The sequence below is a fragment of the Mastigoproctus giganteus genome, chromosome 10, assembly GCF_048544385.1.
Source record: "Mastigoproctus giganteus isolate SK-2022 chromosome 10, ASM4854438v1, whole genome shotgun sequence".
In the NCBI taxonomy this organism is placed as follows: Eukaryota; Metazoa; Arthropoda; class Arachnida; order Uropygi; family Thelyphonidae; genus Mastigoproctus; species Mastigoproctus giganteus.
In genome coordinates, this window is record NC_143584.1 from 220,826,703 (window position 1) to 220,852,333 (window position 25,631).

Sequence of the window (25,631 nt, forward strand, 5' to 3'; positions counted from 1 at the left end):
GGAGACTTAGGGATAAGGCAGAGATTTGCATACTTCCAGGCATCTGGGAAGCAGCCCTCATGGAGACAGGTGTTAAAGAGCTTGCTGAGCAAATTTTGGGGCAATTGACCAGACTTGCTTGACCACTTTACCCTCAATGAGGTCAAGACCAGGGGCTTTCCTGTTCTTGATCTTAGCAATGGCCTCTGCAATTTCAGCGATGTGAAGTCATCCTCTTGTCCAGCAGGAGAGTAGGAGTTATTCTCATCAATAATCTTGGTGTGTTTCCTTTGTTCAGATTAGGATAGTCTTCAATGATCAGCAGGTCAAGAATTTTATGCATCATGTCTAACCAGGTGGTAGTTTCCATGGTGCCATGTGAAGTAATAGAGTCAATGATATCTGGTGTAGAAAGCTTTTGATGGATAATCTTGCGGATGAGACCTCAGGGATCATTGTTGCCTTCTGTCTGAGCAAGATTCTGCCAGGTGGATTGTTTCTGGTGGTAGATGGTGTTAACATACTGTCTTCTGAGGGTTTTGTATTGGTCAGAGAAAGGTTCAATTTGGTGAAGGAGGCACCTCCTGAGAGCTCTCTGAAGGTGCCATCTTGCCAACTTTAGTTGGGATTGGAGTTGCGACAGCTCTGCAGTCCGCCAAGGGACTCTCTTGGGAAGTTTCTTGCACTTTGCCGTTGACCTATTACAGGCAGGCATGATTGTGTTAGTCACCAGGTTAGATAGATCAGTTTCTGACAGCTCCTCAAGACCGCTCAGGGGTTGCTGTTGGAGAAGAGATCTGAAGGCCCCCATTGAATTAATCCCAGTTTGCAGACTTGGTAGCATATCTAACTGAATCGTTACAATGGGGTCTAACACCATGCAGGGCACCTGATATGTCAAAAAGTAATAACCCTGTGGTCATTAGTAGAGAGAAACTCATGCACTTTCCAGTTGGAAAGTGCATGAGTTTCTTCTGGCAGTAGCTGGGGGGGGGGGGCACGGTAACATCAATGTTTGATTGATCAGTGGAGATTCGAAGGTAGAAGGCTGATTGGGAGCATTAAGAATTTCAAGATTGTGAGGGCAAAAAATCTTCAACAAGAGTACCTCTGGCATCAGTGGTGGAGCTGTACCACAGTGGAGACTTGACATTAGTATTAGAAGCCAGAATGATGTTTCTATTCCCTAAAAGTGCTAAGGCTCGATCCAATTCAACCAGATGCAGGCGAATATCAAGAGAGAACTGGAAATAGGCGAAAGGAAAGTGATTGCACCAAAATCACCCTCCAAGGTGGCAAAAGCAAGGTGAGGAGAGCAAAAGGAATGAAGATAGGTGACGATGATGTCCGGGTTCCTGATGATGATTGCAGCAAAACAGTTCCCATCAGAGAAATGAATCTTATGGAAGCAGTGCAGGCAGCCACCTGTACTGCACTCTACCACCACAACAGTAGGGTTCTTGAAAAAGGAGAATGTCAATGTTGCACTCTTCCATTGTTTGGTGCAGTTGATTTGCCGCTGAGGAAGATTTTTGTGCATTGTGGTACGTTGGCTATTCGTAATTGATTGATATCAATTACGAATAGCTGATAAATGAGGCAATCATCTCTAACTGAGTGATGATTTGATTTGATTTGGTAGTTGTTGGCGCATCGGCTTCTGTGGCCATATTGCACCTTCCAAGGTCCCTGCAGCACTTCGATCCAAGCCCGAGGCGGGAATCGAACCCGCGACCCCTGGGCTGCCGGGCAGGCACCTTACCCACTCGGCCAGCCCGGTCGGCCACTGAGTGATGGGACGACTTCTTTAAGAATTTGCAATTTCCACAATGAGAGGAAGAGGTCTTATCCTTGCAATCTTTAAACATGTGCCCCTCTTTGCCACAGTATCTGCAGACTGGCTTCTAGCTTACTGCAGATGCAGCAAGAAGAGGTGTGTCCATAACCCAGGCAGTTATAACATTTCATGACAGGCACGACATCCCTAAATCTGTGGGAACCCCACCCAATGAAAATCCTGTCTTGGGCAAAGAGAATCCTCTGAATAGCAGGGGTGACTTCAATGACCCAGTTCAGTGTAGTGGAGGCCCTGGACTGACTTGCTCATTTATCTCCTGTTGGTCAAAATAGTCAGAGAGTTTCCTAGCATATAATATCTTGACAAGATCTTGCTTGGTAATAGAGTTTTCCACATTGAAGATGAGAAGAGCTGGTTCACGCCATTTAGGGACCTCCGCAGTTAGGCCGAGATTGGTGACCCCATCACAATTCCTGATAGCGACGTCCTCTTTACAGGCAGCCTCAATAACAACACTGTTATCTCTAATGGATTTTATCTTGATGGTAGGTAGCTGCAGTTTGATTGAGGATAAGACTTTGCTTTCACATCGTCACTATTACAGTTCTGATTGGCCTTTATGAGGACAACATGCTTATGACCCTGGGCAGGATGAGACGACTGTTGTTTCAGTGCAGTGGCATATGAAATGTTAGGCGTGGTCTTGTTGTCTGAAGTGGTAAATGTCATGGCAGAATGGGATTGAGACTGTGCAGGTTCTTTCCTTGGGAAAGCTGTCAGTAATCTTATGAAAGATAGAATTTTGCACTTTTAGCTGTTCGTTCTCCAACAGGAGTGTGTGTAGACCATTTTCTCCATAATACTCCAGACTTTGGAGAGCATCAGAAAGGACTCCATGGAGAGAGTGGCTTGCTCCATAGCGAGAGTAAGCTTGACCCTTCGACGCAGACATGGTATCACATCAAAATATGATCTAGCTGCCAAAGGGGGATGGTGAGGATGATACAGGTTCCGAAGTAGTAATTTCGTGTCTCTTTGTTGGTGGAGTAGGCTTACTGATCTTTTTAAGAAGTTCGGCATATTTTTTTGAGAGAACAGTTTTGACCTTACCCTGGGGCCCCATGGGGGAAACCGCCACATTGAAGTGACAGGATCGTCTGTGGAAGCAGATTGCAAGTGGGTCAAAGCAGCAGGATCCACCTACGATGCATTCTTTAGTTTTCGTTGTATGTTTGCTGAGTGGGGGGGGGGGGCTGAGCACTTTCGTTGCAAAGATCTGCAGTTGTTTCAGCATTGGTCGCGGTGCAGTAGGCCTCATCTGGAAAGTTTTCATCCACAAAAACTGTTGGGTTGCTGAAACATAGTTCTTGAAAGACACTTTTTTTTGGACCTATTCTTCGGGGTTTGGAGGGATATCTTTTCCCCACTTGACTGATCTTCCCCCAATGAAAACAAACTGTCAGGTTCCAGAGCACTAAGCACGATAACAATCAGGAAGTCTCACTCTCTTCATATTGCAGTCAGGTCAGCGGGTAAGGAGAACGTCAGTCCAACAATGTCACCTGGTGAGCACTTCAAGGTCAGCAGAGTTGCAAGAATGTTCATATACACGAAAGTCACTCACAAAACAGAAATAAACACAATCAGCACACAATGGGGGACACCCCTCCCTAGTCAAAGTCACCTTGATACTTTCATGGTGGCCAGTGACAGAGTGACCACGCTCTCCAATGCAATGTCTATGGAGAGTGACCACGCTCTCCAATGCAATGTCTATGGCAGTGTGGTGACCCAATCCAGAGACAAAAGTGGCAGATAAGAATAAAAGATATCTCAGTAGAGAGCCTTAAAAATCAAAAATAAACTTACTCGGGGTAGTCCATATGATGAAGAATCCGCTGATGCAAAATTTAAAGTAAAACTCATATCGTTAAACCTGAATTTTTAAAGCAAAAGTCAGGAGCAGTGAACATGTTCAACTAAACATGTTGAACGTTAACAAAGAAATGATTCACAACATTTTAAAAAATGATTTAGGGAAACAAAACATTTGTTCATGATTTGTGCAACACAGCTTTGACCCAGAGCAAAAGCAAAAAAGAACTGACTGTTGTTGTTTCCTTGACCTGCTGATGATGACCCTATGATTTTAAAGCAAATTGTGACAGTCGATGAAAGTTGATGCTTCCAATACGACCTGGAGATGAAAAGACAAAGCATGTTATGGTAATCGCTGAGCTTACCCAGGCAGAAGATTCAATTTGAAAAACCTCGCGTCAAGATGATGCTGATCATTTTCTTCAACACCAAAGGAATCGTTTATGAGGAATTCATCCCTAAGGGCACTACAGTTTAACAGCCACTATTATTTGGATGTCATGCAATGTCTTGTAAGGGCATGCGTCAAGTAAGAATTTTTAAAAATCATGCAATGGTCAGTGGTAGCCCTGAAGTACAACCCTGTTTCATCTGTATTAAAAACGTCTTCAGGATTATAAGTGCTTAACACAGTTTGCCAAGAGGTTTTCAACCAGTTGTCAGCTGCAGAACCATGAGAATCCTGTTGGAATGGGTACAGAGAAGGGTAATGTGAGTGGTGGAGGAACAAAGAGATGCTTATACCAAGAAAGCTTGTTTTGCAAACTGCAGCATCTGGATAGGCACCTGTGATATGATCTGATTGAGGCATTTAAGGCTTTGAATGGTTTGAGCAAATTCAATGCTGTTGGGATTCTTCCTCAGACTATGCACATGAGGGGTCATATATTCAAATTGAGGAACGATGGTTGCAGTATAGATGTGCAGAAGTTTGCCTTCAGCCAACAGGAGGTTTATTGCTGGAACAAGTTTCCATCTGTTGTTGTAGAAATGGATAGTTTGAATAAATTTAAGGAAGAAACAAACTATTGGAGAGGATAGGTAAAATGGAATTTTTTTTATTTTTTCTAGCTGATACTGTATAAGTTTGGCTTCTTGCATTATTTGCCACTACTAATACTAAATGCTTTAGAAGCACATCACAATACTGTCACTCATTACTGTTTCTCCTCTTTCCATGTTCCAGAAGCTCTTTTGTGATACCAGAGTACAGAGTGAGTGAGACTTTTCTGGCTAAGTCTTGATTATAAAGTTTTTTCAGTTAAAGCAGGTCTGTACTGCACCAATCTGAACTTGCATATATTCTTTATGGTGAATTAAAACAGACCAAGAACCCATTTCTGATCACTTCATGTTCTAAGAAAGCATCTCTTTCATACTCATACCATCCAACAAGCATGGAACATAAATTAAGTCATCATTCCTTCATCTCTGGTGTTTAAAAATAAGGAGATTCCAAGCACACTTTTAAAAAGTTAACCTTCTCACTAATTATAGTATGTGATGAACCAACACTAACCTTGTATGTCATAGTAATTTCTTTGATAATAATGCAAAGGTTTTCCAGTGAGTTCTTCCAATGTTGCTATGACTTCTAGTGTCATGACATGACATGCTTGTCCTTAACACTTTTAATACTTTTCTTAAACTTATTCACTCATTTGCAGTATTAAATGTAGGACTTGCAATTGATTCATTCATGCTTCACTATAATGAGCTAACATTCTGTGCTAAATTTCAGCAAGTTTTATTCATATGGTAAAAGTTGTACTGTATATATTAATATACAATGAGTGATCACTGAATTATGACCACCTATCTAATACTGTGTGGGCTACCATATGCATGGATAACAGTTACTATTCTTCAAGGCATTGACTTCACTAGATGTCTGAAGCATAGGGATCTGCAGTCATGCTGCCTATAAGGCTTTCCATAGTGACAGAATAGATCACAGTTGTGTGTCCATATGTCTCACTTCCCATTCCAAAACAATCCACAAGTGTTCAATTGGAGTGAGGCCAGGAGAATCTGGAGGCCAAACAAGACAGGTGATATCTTCATTGTGTTCCTCAAACCACTTGTGCACAGTGTGGTCCTAATGACACAGTGCATTTTTATCTTGGAAGATCCTGTTTCTCTCTGGAAAAAAATGCAACATGACAGGGTGCACATGATCTCCTAAGAGCTGATGGTAGACCTTACCAGTGAAACATTGGTGCATATGCATCAGGGGTTCTTTCTTGCTAGTAAAACATGCCTCATATTAAGCAACCACTGCCACATGCCTAGATAGTGAGCACCATGCACAATGGATTCACAGACTACTATTGCATCACACTTGAAGGCATCCATTGCCATGTTTCACCAGGTATTTGGACTAACAGATAACATACAAATATTTATGTTCCAGTTATGGGTAAAACGGCTGGAGTATTTTTTAAATAATTAAGGAATTATTTTCAAGTGTTGTCATGTTATATTTTAAAAAAAGAAATGGGATTAGTTGTCACTTGAAAGCAGTAGACTATGAAATGAAATAAACTGTAAATTCTGAATTAAACAAAAGAGGGGAAGATACAGCTAAACAATTTGGCACTATCTCCTATATGTTATGTGTATGAATAACAGAAGAGGATAACATATAAAAAGAGGATAACAAACTCACAGAACCAACTTTTCATCTTACTCGTTTATTCATTCAACTGCTGTTTTCTGGAACAGCCTTCCTTCATACCTATTTCCTGACAATTACAGTCTACAGAAGTTCAAGTCTAATGTCAACAAATATCTTCTCTCGTCTTCTCAACCTCCAACCCAAGCACGGTACTCAGTACTATAGGTTCTAATACCTCTCGTGTTTGGAGTTTTCAAAAAAAAAAAAAAAAAAAAATATGGATAGCATATTGAGGGCCTGAGAGAAGTGCAATGGAGCCTGAGCCAGTCATAAATGTGGAGCCTTCACCCGACTCTGGAAGCCATAAATATATATGAATAAAATCAATAAAACAAATTTTTCCCACTTATGGAAAGAAACTTTAAATTTATATAAACAGAAATTATTTATCATAGTGATTACAATGCTTCACAATTTCCATATAATTTACATTTATTTGAGACATAATTTGACAACCTGATTAACAATACCAAGTTGAAAAATGAAAGGAATTAAAATTATTTTACAAATACTTTTCAATCTTTATTTTTTTTCAAATTCATTTATTACATTTGAAAAAATCTACTGCCCACACAATATCAGAATTTATGTGAAGAAGTGATAACTCATTTAGCCTTTCTTCAGACATTGTAGATCTGTTAAAATTCTTCATTCTCTTCAAGATGCTAAAATTTCTTTCTGTGGAAGAAACAGAAGTAGGTAGATGCAAGAATAATCCAAGTGCCACAGTCAAATATAGAAACAATTCAATTAGATCAGTTCTGATACGTTCTGTAGCAAATTCACTGCATTTAGTGCTGAACTAAAGTTTGTTCTCTAAATATTCTTCACAAAACCAGTTCATCACATTTTTTGTGAAAAATGTGAACAAAAATTACAATAGCATATTTCTGTTGTAATTTTTGTGCTATTTCTCATCTGTTAAATCCTGAAAGATCCATGGGATTCCAAATAAGTTATATATTTTGTGCAAGGATTTAAAACATCACGGCAACACATATCATAGAATCAAAAATACAAAAAAAAAAAAAAAAAATTCTGTTAAGTTTTCGATGTTAGACTTTTTATGCTGTGGTTTGTTTGACTTTCCACATCACCAGGTTCACTTAAAAAAAAAAAAAAAAGGTGGGAAGGAGCAGCAGTGCGTAGCACACGCTTCTTGATTAGACCGGGATTCGAGCTCGTCACCACCAAATACAGAGGATGCGGAAAGGTCAGGGAATGACCACCACATATCCCGGAGCAACATGGCCTTAGTTGCTAATGCTCCTAAAAAAAAAACCAAATAACAAATAACAAAAAAATAAAAATTCTTCTCTCACAAACCCCAATGGTCTCAATGTCTCGTGCATTTCATCAATTTTTAAATGTCTCATATTACATGGAAAACGTTTTCCATGGAATAATTCCAAGACATGGATAATCAAGACTCAATTCAGAGAAAATGAGGCATGAAATACGTTATCATTCTATGCCTTCCATCCCAATCCTCTCCCACTCCTTTGAGTGGTAGCATATACGCAATCATAAAACACATTATTGTATCATTACTTCACAAAAAGAATGACACTAGTATAATAAATAATTCTTATTTAAGTTAATTTGAAACTTTTTTACAATCACTTTCATATCAAGTTTTTTACATAAGACTAAATTTTGGGGGCCTCTCTGGATCTGGGACCCAGCAAATGGTCCTGCTGTCTCTCCGTCCCATCTTGCATACTACATATGTCAAATGTAGGCTCTATATACATATTAGTGAACATTATTAAAGAAATCATAATCATAAAAAAAACAAACAACCACCTCAAAAAGTGTAAATTAATTTTGGTATGATGCTCTATGACTTAGACAGTTAATGTAGCAAAAAAAATTTTCTGATGGCAATTCGAATTAAAACTTTATTTTATTATTTATCATTTTGAAAAATTTATAAATAAGAAAATAATAAATTTATTATTATTTTGCTGCAAAATGAAATAATTTATGCTTATGAGGCACTATTCCTACTTACAATAATGCTATAATTAAACAGCCTGAACAAACAAAAGAAAATTAAAGTGAAATAATAAAAAATAAAATAAAATTGAATTAACCAGCAACAACCAATACTCACTCCTAGAAGTGCAACAGCATAGAACCTTTCATGAGGTGGTGCAACTGCAGCTAAAATAAGGCAGACTCCATAGGTGCACAAACCTAAATTCAAATGTTGGCCCTCACTTTAAGAAGGAAAATAAGAAAAACAACATAAAGGAGAAATCTGGTAATACTTTTTACGGGCTTTACTAGCTATTATATATCACAAATGGTTGTAATTCAGTCATGACCTGCTTGTAACAAAATGGACTGACTATGGATGCTTCTGGGTTGGTTCACTTTGTTACAAGCAGGCCATGGCTCGAATACACAATATTCGATATTGTGTATTCGATATAATTAGGGATACACAATAGTTGATGCCATCCTCACAAAGTGGTTATTATGTTTTCCCAAAAAACTAAAGTAAACCTTCCCCAAATATCTAAACTAGTTAAAAAAAACTTGTTTGGATATCTGTATATTATAAAATCTCCCAGTTACATCTTGCCAGACACAAAGAAGCTAAAGAGAAAGGAAGCTAAAGGAGAAAATCTTTGTGTCCAGCAAGATGTAGCTAGAGAATTCTGCACTACATAGATACTAGTTTTTGTAGATATCTATGTAGTATAGAATCCTCTAGTATCCCAAAGCATTTAGGGTATTCTAACAAACAATTATTAATTGCTTAAATCGTCTAAATTATGCAGTGTAGTATGTTTCATTATTAAAGTATACTTTTCTTAATACTAATAGTTGTGTGATGATTTACCTATTCCATTAGCAGCCCATATATTCCTTGGATCAATTCGTAAAACTTGTTTATACATTGCTAATGCTCTATCTTGATGTCTTTTTTCCTTGTCCTTATCACGTGTTGGCTGATGTAGAGTCTGCAGCCAGACATTACCTAAGGCTACTAAAGAGTAAGTGTCATTGGATGTTGATTCCTGTCGAATAATACGTTCAAATTTCTTCTGTCCTGGGCCCCATTCCTGTTTTGCTAAGTGGAGATTACCAATAAGTGACCAGGCATCTGGATGATCCTACAAGACAAAAATTTTTGCCAATGAATAAAACTATTTTCTTGAAATAAACATTTCAAAATTAATTAAAACTAATTAATATTCTTATTCCTGATTATACAGCAGTAATTTCCATATCTGCAACTGACAATACTGCATTTATTTGAACATACATTTTTTTTTTTTTCAGTGGAATCTTTTTTGAAATTTATAGCCATTCTACATAAACAATCCTGAGTATTCAAGAAACTACAGGAAATAGAGCAATAAAGACAGGATGATATGGCTATCAGGGTTGAAAATATACTGCCAGGAGATTCTTTTTTTTTAATTTCACAAAATATTTGATAGCAGCATATATCAAAACAGAATAGCATGCTTCTTTTAATGGCTAATGAAACTTCATATAAAAACATATTGCACCCACTGATTTTTAAGTTCTTACAGTTAAAGATTTATATTTCAATTAAAAAAAAAAAAAAAAAAAAAAGAAAAAAAAAAAAAGAATACTAGAAAACCCATTGTAATATGTAACTCAATTTGCTTGTATACATAGTTAGTGCTAATATACATAACTCAATTATTCTTGGGCTCTGTCATCAAACTGTTTTTCTGATGATTCAATGACCACTGACACAATTCACCAGCCAATTAATTGCTTTGATATGTGATTTTATTCATTGAATAATCCCAGGACTGCTTTTGAATATCTTAACCTAAACTGCACATGAAATGTCAAAGGGATTGATTCTGGTTCAGTTGGCCAAAGAGCAAATATCAGAGAAGCATTTTACTGACAAACATTTGGGAAGGGGGAGCTGTTAAGTTACACATAACAAGCAATTTTACATTTGTTTGGTAACAATCCTACAAAACCTTGATGTGGAGCTCGACAAGTTTGCCTCACCCCATATATATATAGGAACAATTTATTATCATCCAGACCTGCCACACCTCTGTTAAGATATAGGATAGATGAAAGGGGCTCTCTGAACTTCATGAACTTGCAGACATTCCAAGGCATTAACAAATCTATCATGGACTCTATGGGCTCATGATTCAAAACTTTATAGTACAGACTGCAGATGCTAAGGCAAAACATGAGGTGAGTGCTGAAAATTAAGCTACACTATACTTATGATCTAGTTGTTACATCACAGCACATAAGGAATCCTTAATATATCATCAACCATAACAATGTAAAGAATGTTGTGTTTAAAGGAGTTCTATAGATGGGGTTGTAATAAATCTATCCTGTGACCCCATCCCATATAGAATCTGCCATGTTGAATCTGGCCTTGTGACTTGTAGTGACTGCAAAAGGCCAAACCATCATAATTCTCTATGCACTGCAGTACGAACGGGAAGTCCATGTTGCCATTGCACATATCCCATTGCAAAGTCTAGAAATAATTCTCAGATAACAGCACCAATCTTGTCTCAGATAGTATGGTAGCAATACAAAAAATATTAAGATACTCAGGTTAACTATACTCAGATACTTAAGATACTATACTATACTTAAGGTACTCAGATATGAGATCACTGTATTTATAGTTTGCATCATTGCCATGCTGTTGTTGTTTGTTACCTTTAACAGAACTCTTCTCCCAAAAGCTGTTCCAGCATAGTTTCATTCATATAGAAGACTATCTCATATCTAGGAAATTAACTCATACACTGACCATTGAACAAAATTTACTGTAACTAAATTTTTTTTTTTTTACAAATAGTATAAAAATATAAAACAAATTATTTACAATAAACTAATGACTGTACATTACGAAATACTAAAAACTGTAATAAAAGATCGTTTGAAATAAAATAAGCTAAAATATAAAATTAAAAGCGCTAAAAACCTGGAGCTTTCGATAGCGTCAGCTCTCTTCTTCAACAGTAATATAACTTTCTGCAACATCTCCTTAAATAGCAGGTTCACGGTACTTCCACACGTGGTATTTCTCCACGTGGTTCAATCGGCACATGGTCAGAACCGGAAGCGGAAATGTCTCGGGTACGTGGCAAAGAAAATCGTTCATCCGAATTTAATACAATTGTTTCAAAAATAGGATGAATACGCATGCCTCTATCTCTATTCATGGTATTCTTACTGGATGAACCAATCCGTAAACCCTCGAGCCATTTACGCTCCCAGTATCCGTGTGCATGATCCAAAATAATAGCATCCTCCAGGGAGATTTGATGCTGAATGAGAAGAAGACTATCTCATTTGTAGGTGTAACTGTAGCACAAATGCTTATTAATACCAAATGGATATATGCTTGACACTAGATCCATGCATTGAAGTTCTGGTGGGCACTTGATATTTATGATAGTTTGACACTAAGCATGAGATTAAAAAAATAATAATAAAAACCACTTACACTGAGTGATCACTGAATTATGACCACCTACCTAATACTAATACTTCGTAGGTTCTCCTTTTGCCCTCAGTACAGCAGCTATCTGGCATGGCATTGATTCAACAAGATGTCGGAACCGTTCGGGAGGTATGGCCAACCAAGCTGTGCGTAATGCAGTCAGCAATGCAAGTATGTAATCGATATGCTGGAAGTAATCAGTAATCAGTAGTCAGTAATCGATATGCTGGAAGTCAGAACTGTGTTCTTCAGACCGTTCCTGCACAACAAGTGCCCGATGGCTCAGCACACTGTCATCTTGGAAGACACCGTTGCCATTCCAGAAAAAGTATGACATAGCGGCGTGTACACAGTCAGCAAGCAGTTGACGATAGCAGAGATCACTGATACATTGTTCCACATGCACCAGGGGTCCAAGTTGCTGCCAGTGAAGCATGCCCCACACCATACAACTGCCTCCACCAGCCTGCACTTTTGATACCATGCATGATCGATCATCATGTAGTTGATGCCAAATCCATACACGACCATCCACGGTGTGGAGTAAATAATATGACTCATCCAACCAGCACACCTTCTTCCAGTCTTCTAACATCCAACTTGCATGCTCTTTGCACCAGGCGGGTCTTTTACGCCGATGAATCTTGGATAGAAGAGGATACCGTAGGGGTTGTCTGCTGGTATAGCCCATACATGCAAGAATGCAATGCATGGTTCCGGGTTGACCCATGTTCTATTGGGTAGTCAACTCTTCAACAGTGCTACGCCTGTTTGCCTGTATGAGTCGTCAGACCCAGCACTCACCTCTAACATCAACCTCTCGCTGACCTTTGCAGTTTTGCCATCGGGTCGTTGTTTAACCATTTTGACGCCAGTCTTGGTACACATTAACTACGGCTGCTCTCAAACACCCCACCAATTCAGCCGTTTGGGAAATTGAGGCACCAGCTTGTCGAGCACTCACAATCTGTCCTTTATGAAAGTCTGATAAATTCTTCCTTTTACCCATCACGCTCGGAATTTTACCACCTACTGACACCTTATCAATGCTACGTAGGTTGACTAACTCCACACTCTCGTATCACACGTGACCTACGGGTCGCATTCAGTTTTCATATGGGTGGTCATAATTCAGTGATCACTCAGTGTATTTCCTCAACACGTAAATTGTGAATGAATTTGGCAAATTTTCTTACCCTATACTAAAACTGATGAAACAATATTTGGAGAGATTCTGAAAATAAAAGAAAAAATAATAGAAACAAAAGCTACTCATTTCAACAATGAATAAAATATATTGAAACAATACACTGATTTTTCTATTTTGCGCTTAACTGTCCATGCTTAAAAGCTAACAATAGTGTGCATATGAGTTTTATACAGAGAACAATATTCTGTTTATACTCTGGAATGAAAGTAACTCTGATGGTAAATATCTTTAACTCTGACAGAAAGTCAGAGGAGTGTACAAGAATGAGACTACAAGAGCACCAAGAGCACAGAAAGTTAGAGGAGTTTACAAGAATGAGATTATAAGATTATTATTGTATTTTATAGTATCACGGATTTCAAACACAGAGCATGCCAAACTCTGCATTTTCAATTTGACCACTTGGCTATAGTCATGCTTTAAAGTCAAAAACAAATGGCTGCCCATACCCCAAGATGGCACAAGGTAATGAGAGAACACTTAATTCAAATGAAAATAAGTAACAGAATTAAGCATAAAATTACCTGAAGCAAACAAGAAAAATGTAACAAAAGATGACTTCAGTTAACACATTCTAATAGTGGAAAGGAGAATGAGAATAACAAAAGGGATATTAAAGTTTAAATGTTAAGAATGTGACATAATTATACATTTTGTTAAATATTTTCTAACTTAGTTGAATAACAATTAAGTTTTGAATACAATGTACTCAATTGTATAGCCTGAAGCATTAGCAAAAGCCCATTAAACTGGAATGTCATCATTTTATAGTTCAGTGGATTGATTGAGAGTACTTGAGTTGGGGTATGCAACTGTGTACTGTTGTGAACTAGAGTTTCCACAAAGGAATTCAATTTTGCATTATTTAATGTTGCTGCTATAATTTAAAAAATGGGTAAAAATAGCAATGAGATTAAGTTATTTACTCATCTCAATTTTCTTTTTATAATCCAGCTTCACACATTTTTCTCTCTCTCTTTTTTTTTTTTTTTTTTTTGTGAATAGGAAACAGATAATAAACTGGTTGCAAAATCTTTTTTTCATTAAATCAATCATTTGCATATACAAATTTTTCCACATGCAGCATGCCTGCAGAGTTTCCACATTTTTAACTTTTAAAAAATTATTTGTGTGCTTTCCAGAGTCTAATTCTTTTTTCAGCCTCCAAAATCATTTCACAAAAAAAAAAAAAAAAGTAAAAATACATTCCCATTTTTTTTTAGTTAAAAAAAAAAAAAAAAAAAAAAAGGAATGCAGCTTTTCAAGGCCATGGGCTATTCCAGAAATTATGGCAGTTATTTATGTTGTTTTTTGTAGAGTTTTCTAAAGCAATAAAAATATGGTTATTAGTACATTTTAGATGAAACAGCAAATATTATCTATTCTAATGCAACAATTACCAACCCATTTTCAAGTGATTTTTTTTTTTTTGACAATAATCAAATTCCATCCAACTCTATCTTTAAACTTGATGCTTAAAGACTTAGGTCTTCAAGAATCAATCTTGCAACCAACCAATCTAAGCATCTGTGTTATATCTCTACTATTGAACAAGTCTATTACATAAACAAAATATCCATGCTCTCCCTACATTGGAACATGTTCATTTCCTCTCTAATTGTATAGTGATTGTCATTAACCTTTCCAGGTTTTTTTCTCATTCATCAAAATTACAGTGCATTACTGTGATTCTAGTTTTTTTGTGATTGCAAGAGACAAATTTCATTTTTTTTTACTTTCTTTCTGGTTTTTCTTCGGCATTCTTGTCAGTAACCATGTTTTATTTCTTCTTCAAACTTTCTTCATACTGACAGTGCACTATTTAACACTTTGGATCATGTCTTTTGTTACTTCAATGTTTGATACATTTCCCACACCTTCAGAACTGTAAACACTGTAAACATAAAGTAACATAAAGCTGCAAAGGATTTTTTATTTTAAGTTAAATTTTTATTATTTCTGTGTTTTAAATTTTCTAACAGAATCTGATAGAGAAATAACTTTTGACAAATGCATTATCATATAAACACCAGTTTCACAATGTACCAAAGTTTACCAAAAGTAGTCTTGTTTTTAAGAAATTCAACAGAGAAGGAACTCTACATATCATTTTTAACTGAAAACTTCCCAATTTTTCTCTCCATTCACTGTCAGCCTTTATATCATTCAAGAGTGCGTTCAACTGAAGAATATCCTTTTCTTCAGTTGAACGCACTGAAGTTGCAAAAAGAACCTCTTTTTTTTTTTGCTTCAAGTTTCTGGGCTAATGCTTCCATACTCTCCTACAGCAAGCTGGGGATCGAGTAATTAGACATAGGACACTACTGATGCTATGCTGCTGCAACAAGATCTGGAAAGGTTGAGCAGATGGGTTGAGAGGTGGCAAATGAAGTTTAACATTGACAAATGTAAAGTACTACATAGAAACAGCAACCCCAGAGCAACGTATAAACTCTGTGGTACTACACTGACAGTGGTAGAGAATGAAAAGGACCTGGGGGTAATTGTGCAGGCATATATGAAGTTCTCTGGGCAGTGCAGATGGGCTGCAAGAGTAGCTCATGGTGTCTTATCAATGATATACAGGAATTTTTCTAGCAGGGATAAGGAGGTGAATATTCTCTTGTATAAGGCAATGGTCAGGCCACACCTTGAGTACTGTATACAGGCCTGGAGACCTCATTTTAAGAAGGATGTAGAGCTGCTGGAACGAGTACAGAGAAGGGCAACAAGGTTAGTGAATGGAACAAAGGGTTGCTCTTACGAAGAAAGGCTTAAGTTTTGCAAATTACAGTGTCTGGATACTAGGCATTGGCGAAGTGATCTGATAGAGGTGTATAAAGCCTTGAATGGTTTGAGCATGCTCAATGCTGATGGGATTCTGCCTCTTGCTCAGAATAATCACCTGAAAGGGCATAAATTCAAATTGAGGAAAGACAGATGTAGGATAGATGTCCAGAAATTTGTCTTTAGCCAGCGGGTAGTTGGTTGGTGGAACAGACTTCCATCCCTTGTTGTAGAAGTTGATAGCCTAAATAAATTTAAGGCTCAGCTGGACAGGTATTTCGAACAAACGGAAGGGTTTTTTTTTTTGTAGTTGTTGGCGCATAGGCCAACAACTACAAACATAGGTGGGATTCGAACCCGCCTCGGGCTTGGATCAAAGTACTGCAAAAACCTTGGGAGGTGCATTATGGCCACAGAAGCCTATGCGCCAACAACTACTAAAAAGAAAAAAAAAAACGGAGGGTGAAGTGGAAGTTTTTTTTTTCTGGCTGATGCTGCATAAGCTTGCTTTCTTGCATCATATGCCTCTGCTAATGCTAATTTGTGTGGTAGCAAGCAGGTACCACATCAAATCTTGCTGATTGCAAAAATTCAACCTCACCTTTTTTTAATTAACCAATCTTTTTCCAGTAAATGAGAAATGATCAAAATACCTTTCTTAATAATTGAAAAACTAATGAAGAGCCTAATACGTTTTTCTATGACTATTTACGGTAGCAATAACTGAAATCGAATAGATAAAGATTTTCCTAAGAATTTTACCTAAACTGAGGCCAAATACAATTCAGCTGTCACAGTTGTGCTGAAGTTTGATAACACAGAGGATTTAAAAAGAAAACACTATAGCAGTTAGGAAACAAAGAGTTGTCAGGAAGGATGAACAGCCAGTAGTTTAGAAGCCGTCAGCAGATGTAGGCAAACCATACTGGATCTTTAGCATGAAAATGTATGCATAACGGCAGAAACTTCTGAGGCTTGACTTCAGTCAAAAGGTACGAATCCATAGATATATATGGTTATTAAATTAGTCAGTAATGGTATCATCTTATGGAATAAATAATTGTACTTAGCCTCACTGTAAAACTTGTTTATATATTATTAACACTTTTTTTTTTTTTTTTTTTGTCATGTTATGGTCATAACATGAAGCCAATGCTTCATGAAGCCAAATTTTCTGATCATAACATGAAGCATTGGCTTCATGTTATGATCAGAAAATTTGGTTATCAAGAAGCCAGTTTGAACTTTGCCAAAATTTGCCACCTAAGTGAGACTCAAATATCGGCTCTATCAATGTTTTAGATTATCTTAGTTTAGATTATTGGAATAAAAACCTTTGTTTTTACACAATAAAATCCCAGTCTAACCAAGCAAAATTATAAAGTCCTTGACAAAAAGTATAAAATAAGGTACAATATAATGTAGTTTTATTTAATTACCAAAACATTTTTTCTTCCTATATATATATATTTCCTCATAAATCATAAAATAGGCAGAAAATATTTTAGATGTAAAATACAATTTCTACATTGCCGAAGAAACAGTCTTATATTTCATTAACACTTCTCTTCCTGGTTACTGATGTTGTTATTCGTTTTCAGGAGCATTAGCAACTTAGACCACATTGCTCCATTATGTCCATATTATTATGTCCTGTATTATTCATGGGCTAATTTATGTTGTGTGGGTTGAAAACCCTGGATAACTAACAGGAAAAATTAATGATTTTTATGATATTAAAACATGTTATACCACATTAAAGAGATAGTTGCAGTTGCAAGTATCTTTTCAATGTGCTATAACACTTTAATGTCATAAAAATCATTAATTGATTACACCATGTTTATTTTTAACATTTAATGATCACAGGGAAATCCCCCTCCCTCAGATCACCTAATTATGGCCCTGATTGAAAAGACCTTTAGAAATTCCTCCAGAGGTTGATGGGACGTGAACCAATCAACTAGTCGCTTCGGCACCAACAATCACCAACTTGTACTGCCTGGTACCACAGAAGCTGAGCTATTCTTATGAAGTGTGGATACCATACCTCAGTCCCTATCTACACTGGTTCACACCTAGATGACCACCTGTTGCACATTAATCATTTATACACCTAGATGACCACCTATTGCACATTAATCATTTATATCTCTGTGAAACATAGGAAGGAAGAAAAATCTGAGGACGAGAGTTGCCTGTGCAGACGTGCCTTCTGCCGCTCTTGGAACAGAGAAGTTTTTTCTGATTTATTTTCTGCTTTATTAGTTTAAATTGACATATTAACTTATTTTCTAGAGTAGCTTTACATTCCTATTTACGGTACTTAAGTTTAAAGTAACTTAGATAGAGATTTTGTAGGTATTACTTAGTATCGGAAAGGGTATCAAATCCACGTGTTTACCGTTCGTAAATAGCCGCCATTGTTAAGCGAAAATTAATCAGTAAAATCTATTAATCTTGTCAAACTTCATTGGCAATTAAATTGTACTTTTAACTATACATATAACCACTTAGGTTACGTAACATAAATAATTAGTAAAAATAAATAATTAATACATAACTTGATACGGAAGTTATATAAAGGGATTTCGTAGATAACACTCGTAGACTTCGTAGATAACACTAGTTACTGAAACATAAATATAGCGTTATAACTGTGTTGGGATACAAGTTTAGGATTTAATTTTGTACTGAAATTGAAATTTTATTGAAAGTAAATCGAAATCATGACTCAAACCAGAGCAGCAAAGCAAAAGGCTCAAGCTAATGGGAATGCTGTGGCTCAGGGGAGAACTGAGGGAGGCAGTTGCCCTCTGAATCACAGCCTTTTAAGATGCACTATTTGCTTGATGTTTGCGGAGCAGTCAGGTATGGGACATGATACTGCCATGGTGGATGTCTTTGTATGTGCACGATGCAAGGAGTGTAAGGAAATCAGGCAACAACTCAGCGTTGTTATGGGCCGATATGAGAGCTTGAAGGACAGTGTGGATGCCCTCGAAGGATTACAAGTGAGGGGCCCATCAAGCTCTCAGCTGGCCGCACCAATGCCAGAGCTTGCACTTGGTCATCGCGCAACACAGCGGCAGCCCCCAGGGCAGAATGCGCTGGTCCCAAAGGAACTAGTAGTTGTTGTTGACTCTATTGTCAGAGAAACGGGAAACATGCTTTGTAAAAAGGATAGGTGGAACAGGACCAAGGTATGTCTGCCAGGGGCAAAGGTTGATGACGTTGTAGAGCGGATATCATCTTTTAAGGGCACAAAAGGTGATATAGTTGTACACGTTGGCACTAATATTAAGAGTAGCAGACCAGCGGAATTACTTAACAAGAGTACAGGTCACTGATGAAAAAAAGCTGCGAATTAGGGTTGAATTTGAAAGTGTCTGCAATTCTGCCCAGACACAATAGGAGGAAGTATATGATGAGAGGCCTGTCGATCAATTCGGCCCTGGAAAGATTGTGCAGAGCTCAAGGGGTAGAATTTTTTTCAGCCTGGTCTGTACTTGTTAACAGGAGAAACTGCTTCTACAGGGATGGGATACACTTAAATAGAAAGGGTGCAAGAATGTTTGCTGATGCTATCGAGTCAGTGTTAGGTGGGTTGGAAAACTGCTAGATTGGGGGGGATACAAGGACTAATAGATTAACAGTAGCCACTGGCAGAGGAGAAAGTGATTCTTGCACTGCTTCTATTGGAATGAGCAGCAGCCTGCAAAATAAGATGCAGGATATTTCAGAGGCTGCTGGGAATCATTGGGGTACAAGTAAACACATGGGTTGTGTTAGGGTGGCTAAGAGGAAGAGCAGGTGCATGTATACTTCCGTGTACACCAATGCTAGGAGTTTAGTAAATAAATTTGATGATTTTGAGGTATTGCTCAAAACATCAAAGGCAGATATTGTTGGGATTTCAGAGATGTGGTGTCACACAGATATAAGGAATGCAGAACTGCAATTTGGGGAGTACAACTTCTACAGAAAGGATAGACAGGATAGGAAGGGAGGAGGGGTTATGCTATTAGTTAAGAAACACATAAAATCCAAGGAAGTGAAGCCAGTCGACATCGCTGGACAGTACAGTGTCGAGTCAGTTTGGTGTGACATAAGCACTGGGAGATCAAAATTGAGTGTAGGAGTGTGCTATAGGCCTAATGACTCTGATGAGTATAATAAGAAACTGTACAGAGAAATAGAGTGGGCCAGTAAATCAGAGAGTCTTATAATAGGGGATTTTCATTTCCCAGATATTGACTGGAATTTGAGGGCTGGTCATTCACACACTAGCAAGGCTTTTGTGGATTTATTGGATGATTGTTTTCTACATCAGCATGTTCGGGAGGCAACTAGAGGGAGTAATACTCTTGATTTGATTATCAGTATTGATTCTTCATGCATTAAGAATCTGCAGATAAATGAACCACTAGGTGGCAGTGATCACAGTGTTCTGAAGTGGGAGTTACTCAAAGAGGTAACTACCATTCGGGGTAAAGGGAAGGGGTATTGCTTTCGTAAAGGTGACTACGATGGACTGAGACAGTATTTAAATTCTGTACAGTGGGATCACAACTGATGATGTTACCAACAGCAAATTCAAAATGGGAAGCATTCAAAGAACCTATCTTGGAAGCTACTAGGCTTTACATACCAACTAAGAAATATTGTTCAAGGTTTAGGCCTAAATGGATGTCAGATGACCTAATGAGGCATATGGCAGAGAAGAAAAATGCATGAGATACGTACAAATTAACACATGACACAGAAGCCTATGATAGATACAAGTTGATCTGTAACCAAGTTACAAAGGAGGTTAGGCAGGCGAAGGCAGTTTACGAGAAATCCTTGGCAAGGGATGCGAAGAAAAACAGCAAAGAGTTCTTTACTTATGTTAACTCTAGAAGGAAGGGGATGAATCAGATTGGTCCACTTGATATTGATGGGTCAACTGTTGATGATCCTGCTCAGGTAGCTAACAAACTAAATGAATATTTTGCATCGACATTCACACATGAGGAGTTATTCAGCGAGGGGAATGCCAGAGGTGTATTCAACTCTGGCAGTAAGCTAGAGAATCTTGTAATAACTGAGAGTAAAGTGAAGGAGAAATTGTTGAAAATAAACACAAGAAAGGCACCTGGGGTGGATGGGATCTATCCAGTTATATTAAAGGAGGCAGCAAAGGAAGTAAGCAAACCCTTAGCCATAATTATGAGAGCTTCCTTGGACTCAGGGGAGGTACCCATGGACTGGAGATGTGCAAATGTGACCCCAATTCACAAGGGAGGATCAAAGGCTGACACAAGTAATTATAGACCTGTGAGTTTAACTTCTGTTCCCGGAAAATTAATGGAGGCACTGGTTAAAGAAGCACTGCAGGATCATCTAGACACGACTTCAGTTATAGCTCGGACACAGCATGGTTTTGTTAAGGGGAAGTCTTGCCTGACCAATTTGATTGGATACTATGATGCAGTCACAAAAGAACTGGATGCAGGGAATAACTTTGATATTATATACTTGGATCATAGAAAGGCTTTTGATACTGTTGCACATAGAAGACTGCTGCACAAATTGGAGCAGCGTGGCATTGGAGGCAAATTGCTGCTATGGATAAAGGGGTGGTTGAGGGGGAGAAGACAGAGTGGTAATCAATGGACACTGCTCATTGTGGACTAATGTTATTAGTGGAGTCCCTCAGGGTTCAGTATTGGGTCCTTTATTGTTTTCTGTATTCATAAATGATATTGATGATGGTATATCAAGCTTAATGTCCAAGTTTGCAGACGATACGAAGGTTGGCAGGGTTGTCAAGGACACTACTGACACTATGCTGCTGCAACAGGATCTGGAAAGGTTGAGCAGATGGGTTGAGAGGTGGCAAATGAAGTTTAACATTGACAAATGTAAAGTACTACATATGGGAAACAGCAACCCCAGAGCAACGTATCAACTCTGTGGTACTACACTGACAGTGGTAGAGAATGAAAGGGACCTGGGGGTGGTTGTGCAGGCAGATATGAAGTTCTCTGAGCAGTGCAGACGGGCTGCAAGAGTGGCTCATGGTGTATTGTCAATGATATATAGGAATTTTTCTAGCAGGGATAAGGAGGTGATTATTCCCTTGTATAAGGCAATGGTCAGGCCACACCTAGAGTACTGTATACAGGCCTGGAGGCCTCATTTAAAGAAGGATGTAGAGCTGCTGGAACGAGTACAGAGAAGGGCAACAAGATTAGTGAATGGAACAAAGGGGTGCTCTTACGAAGAAAGGCTTAAGTTTTGCGAATTACAGTGTCTGGAGACCAGGCACCAGCGAGGTGATCTGATAGAGGTGTACAAAGCCTTGAATGGTTTGAGCATGCTCAATTCTGATGGGATTCTTCCTCTTGCTCAGAATAATCACCTGAGAGGGCATAAATTCAAATTGAGGAAAGACAGCTGTAGGATAGATGTGCGGAAATTTGCCTTTAGCCAGCAGGTGGTTGGTAGGTGGAACAGACTTCCGTCCCTTGTCGTGGAAGTTGATAGCCTAAATAAGTTTAAGGCTCAGCTGGACAGGTATTTCGAACAAACAGAGGGGTGAAGTGGTTATTTTCTATTTATTTATTTTATTTTATTTTTTATTTTTTTGGCTGATGCTGCATAAGCTTGCTTTCTTGCATCAAACGCCTCTACTAATGCTAATTCCCACCATTGTGGAGGAAGAAGCAGGATTTCAATCCTGAAAAATGACAGCACTTTGTAAATATCGTGTACACATAGTTCATATGTAACCTAAATATCATTTCAATTTCAAAAAGGCTGCCTGGTTTGGCACTGTGAAGTGACAAAGCCTCCTGGGCAATCATCACTGAAAGAATATCTATGACCATCCAAAGGATCATGACCCAAATCTGAATATTTATTTTTCTTACCTGGTTAACTTGTAGTGCTTCTTTAAACCAATCTGAGGCCTCATAAATTTGTCCTCTATCTCTAGCCATACATCCTAAGCGAAGATAACCTGTTAATATAAAATGTATTTATTAGAATAATTTACATATGAAGTTACTCAAATATTTGAATAAATTTTACTGTCTTAATTTTACATAATCAATATATATGTGCTACACTCTCAAAACTACACCTATACTTAGCATTGTGTTAGGCTCATGGGCTGAAACTCTAGTGCAGAAAAAACACTGGGCAATCCCTTTCAGATAATGGATCTTCTTATGGTTATTCTATATATCTGGACCTATGACAGTGTTTGCAGGACTAATTATCAGGATGTTTTTGGGGGTTTTTGATTCTTCATGAGTCTGTTCTGAGAAGGCTTCTTTTCTGGCTGCTATAACACTCTTTTCATATCATAAAAATCATTAATCTGATCACTAATATCTGTGGTGGTTCCTTGACAATATGCATAAGATTGGTGAGATCAACTTGGAAGAGTGTTCAAATTTTCAGGAGTATGACATATACAGATTATTAACATTCAGCAAAATCTGGACCCATAACTTGAAATAATAAATTTATTTTTCATAATGAATGTTTAGAGATATGAAACTAGTTAAGATTAAATAATAACAATAGAGTACAAAAAAGGCTTACGAGAAAAAAAAAGTCATGTTTCTAAATATATAGTATCAGTTGTTATTGGGTAAGATAAAACATTAAAAGATAAAAACATTTCAACCATACTATCAAATAATGTACATTTCAGGTGCATTATTCAATAGTATGGTTTACTGAAGTCAATTACACATAAGGTTGAAATATGAGATCAGATTTAATTTAATATTTTAAATTAAATCTGATAAATTTATCAAATTTAATTTAAAATATTAAATAAACCATACTATTCAATTTGGTATCTTCCTGCGTTCACATCTGTCATACTTTTTTTCCCTTCACAATGACATTACCATGCTGAAAATCAAAGTAAAAAAAAAAAAAAACACAACCCTCCAATCACAGAAAAAATCTACAATAACAGTATCTATTTATCCATCAAGTTCAACTTTGTCAAATGTGACAGAAATTTCTATTTAGTTCTATTAGAAATTAGCATTTCCTCTTGGTCTTGATAGTTTTTCAAGCTGGCTAATTTCAGTTCTAAAATCTGGACATGTCCTTATTCTCAGAGATTTTAATTTTCCTCTCAGTGACCAGTCTGCTTTTATTTCATAAAAAATAATAGATGAAAGTAAGACACTTGGCTACCTCCTATTTTCTGTGTCTTCCTCCAACCCAAGGCCTCACTTACCTCAATAGAGCCATCACAAATCTACAAGTTACTGACTTGCAAATTAATCCATTTCTCTCCTTTCAATCTGACCATCTACTTTTCTGCCTGCATAGTTAACTTTATAAACAAAACCAAGTAAAACTTCCAATTAAAGAAGATTGTCTCTCCATTCATGCTAACCACGAATGGAGAGGCCTCATAAATATCATTAACAGTCTCTCCATGCATGCTGCTGCCCACATTGTGTAGGATTACTGGCCAGTTACTATGCTTAGTTAACTAAATTATTATCTGGCATATTATTCCCTCAGGATGGTTACTCTTTTGTGTGCCATTCCCATTCTAAGAATAAAAAAGTACTGTACCTAAAAATTTTGTCCTATTGCCATCAGCATAATTATGCTTAAAATTCTCAAAAAAAATCTCTTCTCTAAACACTTAACCTTATATTTATTAGTGTCCCACCTTTATGCAATATGGCATCAGTGCTTAATCTACCTTCACATTTAGCAGCCTATGCACCTTGATTTTCCAGATTTACAAGAGAATCAAGGAGAAAGCCCAATCAAAGAGAAAGCTTAAATATTAAATATTAAAGTGTCTTGACATTTCATATATGTTAATCTACTAAGCGAGGTTCTAGTTAGGAACTTCTCTGCTCACCTCAGGATATCCTCTTAATAGAGAATTTTGTTAGTTTATATGATTCATCACTGTTCTATAAAATCTGAGAAGTAGTATAACTTCATATCATAAAATTTCGGGCATAAAGCAACTAGCACTTGCTACATCGCGTATAGTTAAAATTGCCTTAAGATCTCGGTATTCTAATAAACAAAAATACCTTTCCCCAAGTTAGGAAACGTCAAAGCAAATTAAAAAATTATCTGCATCCTAACGATTGGTTTGTATTGAAGACCTCCATAGATTTGCGACGTGAAGCCAGGCCTCAGAAATAAAAAAACAGACATGTTAACATATTGAATACATTATTGGGAAGATCAAAACAAGTTCATGCGAATTCTAACACACTGTTGCGGGCTTGTGACCAAGTACATACGAGTTGGGTGATGACCCCCCCTCTCCCGCATACACACAACGTGCTACCACAGAATACGTCAGCTAGTTCGTAAACACCCCCTCACCCTACATTGAACAAACCGACATATCAGCAGGTTACAAATCTTTCCTCGTATATGCTAATGCAGGACCAGATTTCACTTTGATCCAAAGGATTAAATTATAATTTACCACCTTGAAAACTTACCTAAAAAACAGTGCATAACTGATATTGAATTTGGACTTCGTATGTTACACAAAACGATTTATTTATTCAACAAGTTAATCAAGTGGTGAATAACATAAAAGAAACATGACTTCCTAAATTGAATACGCATGACAGTTCAGCTTTACGTGAACTTCGGGAAAATAAAGCCATTATTATACAGAGGACAGATAAAGGAGATACAGTTGTAATACTTGATAAACATGATTATATTAGTAAATTAGATTCAGTTGTTTCAGATTCCTCCACTTATCTTGAAGTAGACCCAGTTATTTACCAATTTGGTCAATCAATACAAT

General features: G+C 37.3%; 1 protein-coding gene across 1 annotated transcript in view; it reads right to left on the bottom strand.

Moving 5' to 3' along the window:
* LOC150079949 (RNA polymerase-associated protein CTR9 homolog) overlaps window positions 1-25,631 on the bottom strand; it is a 243,782-nt gene that overhangs the window by 110,220 nt on the left and 107,931 nt on the right. Inside the window, exons 11-12 of the mRNA XM_090383623.1 lie at window positions 22,732-22,820; window positions 9,184-9,457 (exon numbers count right to left, since the gene is read on the bottom strand). Of these exons, the coding sequence (XP_090239749.1) occupies window positions 9,184-9,457; window positions 22,732-22,820 (363 nt within the window). The remainder of the gene's footprint in view (window positions 1-9,183; window positions 9,458-22,731; window positions 22,821-25,631) is intronic.